Source organism: Lactuca saligna, chromosome 3 (assembly GCF_052625555.1).
Source record: "Lactuca saligna cultivar CGN05327 chromosome 3, ASM5262555v1, whole genome shotgun sequence".
In the NCBI taxonomy this organism is placed as follows: Eukaryota; Viridiplantae; Streptophyta; class Magnoliopsida; order Asterales; family Asteraceae; genus Lactuca; species Lactuca saligna.
The window spans coordinates 117,679,433-117,684,401 of NC_136419.1; the positions used below are offsets into that span (position 1 = coordinate 117,679,433).

Sequence of the window (4,969 nt, forward strand, 5' to 3'; positions counted from 1 at the left end):
AGATAAAAGATAAAGTGCATAATTTTATAAAAGCAAACAAGTGAGATTGAGATGTAAAGCTGCCTCCAAATTCCATTATATTAATATTGATTTAATCTTTTAAATATATAATTTATTAATTTGAAAATTAAATACAACGAACAAACCTATTTGCTTGTCTATGAATGGAATAATTAATATTATGTAATTACTAACGACAAACTAATTATGAATTTGGTCGAATACATGATAAAATAACAAATATAATAATTAAATTTGTATTAATCAAAGGTTAAAAACCTAGTACTATGTGATTGGTGCTAAACACAATTAAAAATTCCTAATCTAGATAACCTCATGATTGTGATTCTCATCAAAGTACGAGGAGTATGAAAATCTAATATTATTAAAACCAAACAAACATCAATTAATTAATTAATTAATTCATTAACTTCTAATATAAAGTAAGCAAATTAAAACAACAATAGCCTCAGCCTTTTCTTCAGGATTGTTAATGCTAAACACATAATTATTATCCATAATCAACAAAGAAATTAAGATCAAGAAGATGATGATGAACCTTTAGTGCAAATCACATTTCCACCGGTGCTAAAACTACCATTGTTATGAAGATGGAGGTGGTGGTCGATGTCGTGACGGGTGTTTCCGGAGTCAAGGTGGTGGTTGTTTCCGGTATCAAGGTGGTGGTTGTTTCCGGTGTCATGGTGGTGGTTGTTTCTTGAAATAATGAAATCAATGCCCTCACCGGAGGAATTATTGCCATTGTTGTTAGTGAAATCCTTCGGTTTCCCAAAAGTGGTTTTGTTGTTATGCATCCATACCTTGAAAACGCTTCTATCGACACCAATTTGGTTGCAGAATCCGTTAATGAGTTCTTCATCGCGTTTCTGCATCTTCCACCCAACTCTTTCCGCGATTTCATGCATCTTTTCCTTCTGATCTTGAGTGAATTTTGTTCTGAATCGTTTTTTCCCATTTGGGTTTGAACCAGAGGCGACGGCGGAGCCGGGCGTGGTGGGGATCGACGGATTGTGGTTACCGTGGTTGTTTTCCGCCGGCGGAGCTGTTAAACCGGCACTTAGTGCGAGGAGCATGTGGGGTGCTGATGGGTAGTATGACGATGAGATCGGTGGTGGAGATGGGGAATTTCCCGGACTGCTGCTATTAGCTCCGCCAGCTGGAGGTGGTATGGGTTGTGGAGGTGGAGGGTGGTGGCGGTGATGGGGTTGGTACTCGATGACATGTTGGATGGGTGGGTTATTTGGTGATGGGAACAGCGACTCGTCTGGCTCACGGCGGTGGAAATTCCGGTGGCAGCCACACGCGGCGCATTTTAGCGAGGTAGGGTAAGATGGGGAGGACGTCGGAGACGGCATAAACTCCCCACATCCATCTATGGCGTGGCCACCCATGGCAGCGGCGTGGTTCTTGAGACATTCTTTGTAAGTGACCACCACTGGTGGTGGTTGGAGGTGGTGGAAGGGCTTGTGTCGTTTGAGGACACCGTTGGTTAACGGTGGTGTGAGTTGTTTAGTGAAGTTGTTCGATTGCGGTGTCTCTGAATCTGGATCAGGTGTTTTAACTGTGGCCGCGGCGGCGACGATGGTTGTGGGTGGTGGTGGAGTTGGGATTTCCATGGTGGGTTAAGAGAAATGAATTAGATTTGGGGATGAGGTTAAAGGGTTGTTTTTATTATCCATGAAAATGGACAGAATACTCTCTTTCTCTCTCTACATGTTTAGAGAGAAACAGACAAAACATAGGATGATGAATTCTTTACACACTATTATTATTTATAAAAAAAATAATAAAGTAAATAATCGAATTATCGAAAAATATTCTAAATAACCAAGTAACTACATAAACGCGTAAGTAGTAGTTGCAATTTGCATAACAACAGCATATACTGGTTCGACATGAGAGTAATGATTAAGAAAATCGATTGTGGGGATGACAAGATTATGATAAATCACTCTCATATCTTTTTTGTGTCTATGAATTTTAGACAGAAAATAAAATGGTATATATATGAAAGGTTAATCATTAAAATAACAGGTTTTATTAAAAAATAATTAATTCTTTATGGAAATTATAAAGAATTACCATCTGATTTCGTAAATAAGGTTATTATGATTTACAAATTTGCTTTTGAAAATGTGTAGAACACAATTTGTTTTATATGATGGTTGAATACATTGGGTGTATCAAGTCTTGTCCAACATGGAACACTTAGATCGCAATGGAGTACTTAGGGTGTATTGAGCATGAGACAAAGGAACGAATCATCTGAGAAATGAATAAATCGTCTGACAAAGGAATGGATCAAGTGCCAAAGGAACGAATCGTACAGAAGGGGATTTGGATCACCTGGAAGAGATTTGGAGCACTTCGGAGTGATATAGAATAACAATGGGACCTTATTGCGTCATCTGCTGAAGACTTGGGCCAAAAAGGATGTTATTGCGTTAATGACACTCCTTGCGCCAAGATACTCCCTCTTGTGCCATGGGGTACTCCTGTTGCGCAATGGAGCATGTTGTTGCGCCAAGCATGACCTTGTTTCGCCATGCATGTTATTGTTGCGTCAAGATGATGATGTTGCTCCAACCTAGATGTTCTTGTGCCACACTTGATGCCTCTTGCGCCATCCATATTCATGTTGTGCCATGATGGCTCGAGATGTACTATCGTGTTCCTTGATGAGTCAAGTATGCTATGAAGTCCTCTATGATGCTCAAGATGAAAGAATGTTCCAGAAGATGTTGCATGACGAAATATGATTGGTTGTCACCATTCATGGGCCTTGGGCTAATGGCCTCGGCCCATTAGGGTTTTATGTTTGATCCCCAAAGTATAAATAAGCTCATACCCTCATAATTGTAAATTGTTAGATTTCTGTGAGAGCTCAAAGTGAGATACAATTTTGAGTGCTTGTAATAGTTCCAGAAAGTTAATAAAATCATCTCTCTCTCTCTCTCTCTCTCTCTCTCTCTCTCTTTCTCTCTCTCTCTCTCTCTCTCTCCCTCTCTCTCTCTCTATCTCTCTCGTTCGCCAGTGGACGTAGATCACCTTGACTGAACCACATTAAATATTGTGTTCTTTTGATTTATGTTTTTCAAAAGTTTTTCGTGAGTTCACCGAAGTTTTTTTTTTGTCTGAAGTGTTGAACTTGTTTTGTTGTCACCCAACATAATATTACGAATGTTTATGAACAAGTATCTTTTTTGATGTTATGTTTCAGACTCATTTTGACCCAAGTTCGAACACACTTAACCACTTGGGTTGTGGTGACTTGGTAAGACATGTGGAAGATATGGTGGATAACCTATTGACCCATGTTCAAATCCTGGCACCACTCAACCCTTGTGGCCATGGAGGTTCGCCTGCAGTGACTCCAGGGCATGAGGCAAAACCTTATTTTGCAGTGGGGGATTAGTCGGTGCGCGAAAGCTGGCCCGGAAACCCTCGTTAGGGAAGTTCCCTTTCCAAAAAAAAAGTTCGAACACACTTGGGGTAGGATAGGTGGTTCCGTGTTGGAGCCTACAACCTTCATTAAATGGAGGAAGTTTTATCTCAGCATCGGGTTTCGACTCAGCAAGATTCCTCCACGGATACTGCCAAGAGTTGTTCATGAGCGATCAGTGTTCTAAACGAGTTGTTTCTAGATTCCAACCTCATGTAGCCAAACGTAAAATTTGTTAGGTTAGCGATCGCGGATGTGGTTTGCCTTTACCATAAAATCTTATTAAGGCTATCTTAAACTTACAACCCCATCTTATCCTAAAGATGTCAAAATATTAATAGGTAGAGTCGCAACCTTAAACAGGTTTATATCCAAGGCATCTGGAAGATGAAAACCCTATTACGATGTCTTAAGGAAGAACTAAAAGTTCCATTGGACACTAGACCATGAAAAAGCATTTTAAGAGCTGAAAAATATCTATTTTTGGCCCCTTTGTTGGCCAAGATAAATATGGAGAACCCTTATTCCTATAATTAGCCATATCCAAGAACGCCACAAGCATAGTCTTAGTCAAGGTGCATGATGGCACTCAACATGTCGTGTATTATGTAGGTAAGAGTTTCTTGGATGTTGAAACCATGTACTTGCATGTTAAAAAAAAAACTAATCTTATCTTTTGTTTGTGTTTCAACTAAAATATGCCATTATTTTGAATATCATCTTATTTGTATAAAAAGAAACTATTCGTTTAAGAATGTGATGAGAAAACCTGAGATGTCAGGAAGAATGGTTAAGTGGTCTGTACAACTAAGTACTTATGAATTAAGAAAAGAGCCAAGATCTACAATAAAATCATAAGCATTAGTAGATTTTGTAGCTGATTTCAGTTCACATCTTCAACCTAAAATGGAGAAGGAAATTCAACAACTTAAAGATATAGAATAAACAATGAAATGGACTCTCTTTAGAGATGGAGCCTCTAACTTTAAAGGATCGGGTCTTGGAGTCATACTAAAGTCGCAACAAGTGGACATTATACCCCATGTAATGAGTTGTGATTTTAAAGTAACCTAAAATGAGGCAGAATATGAGGTATTGATCTTGGGTCCACAAATCGCTCAAGATCATGGGATCAAAAAAGTTTTAGATAAATACAAATTCATTTCTAGTTACTAACCAATTTAGTGGAGAATATAAAGTAAAAAAATAAAAAATAGCTTTATACCTAAAGATAGTAAAGAGCTTGGCATCCAAGTTCCAATATTACATCTATGCCTTACAACATTTATTCATATCTACAGATCAAAAACCTTGGGGTGTCATGTTTGATACAGATCAAAAGCATAGACAATACAATATAAGCCTGACAACATTTATTCATATCTACAGGCCTATAATCCGTAATCCCTCATCCACACATCACATCTATGCTCGAGTGCCACTACTTGTAATACAAGAAAATGAGTGGGTCAGACTTGGGAGCCTGGTGAGCATATATGGTTTTCA

General features: G+C 38.5%; 1 protein-coding gene across 1 annotated transcript; it reads right to left on the reverse strand.

The window, feature by feature from the left end:
• Positions 1-406: 406 nt before the first annotated feature.
• Positions 407-1,777, reverse strand: LOC145037171 (zinc-finger homeodomain protein 10-like). Its single transcript, XM_078985764.1, has one exon. The coding sequence runs from the start codon at positions 1,635-1,637 to the stop codon at positions 540-542; it is 1,098 nt and encodes a 365-aa protein (XP_078841890.1). The 5' UTR covers positions 1,638-1,777; the 3' UTR covers positions 407-539.
• Positions 1,778-4,969: the final 3,192 nt, after the last annotated feature.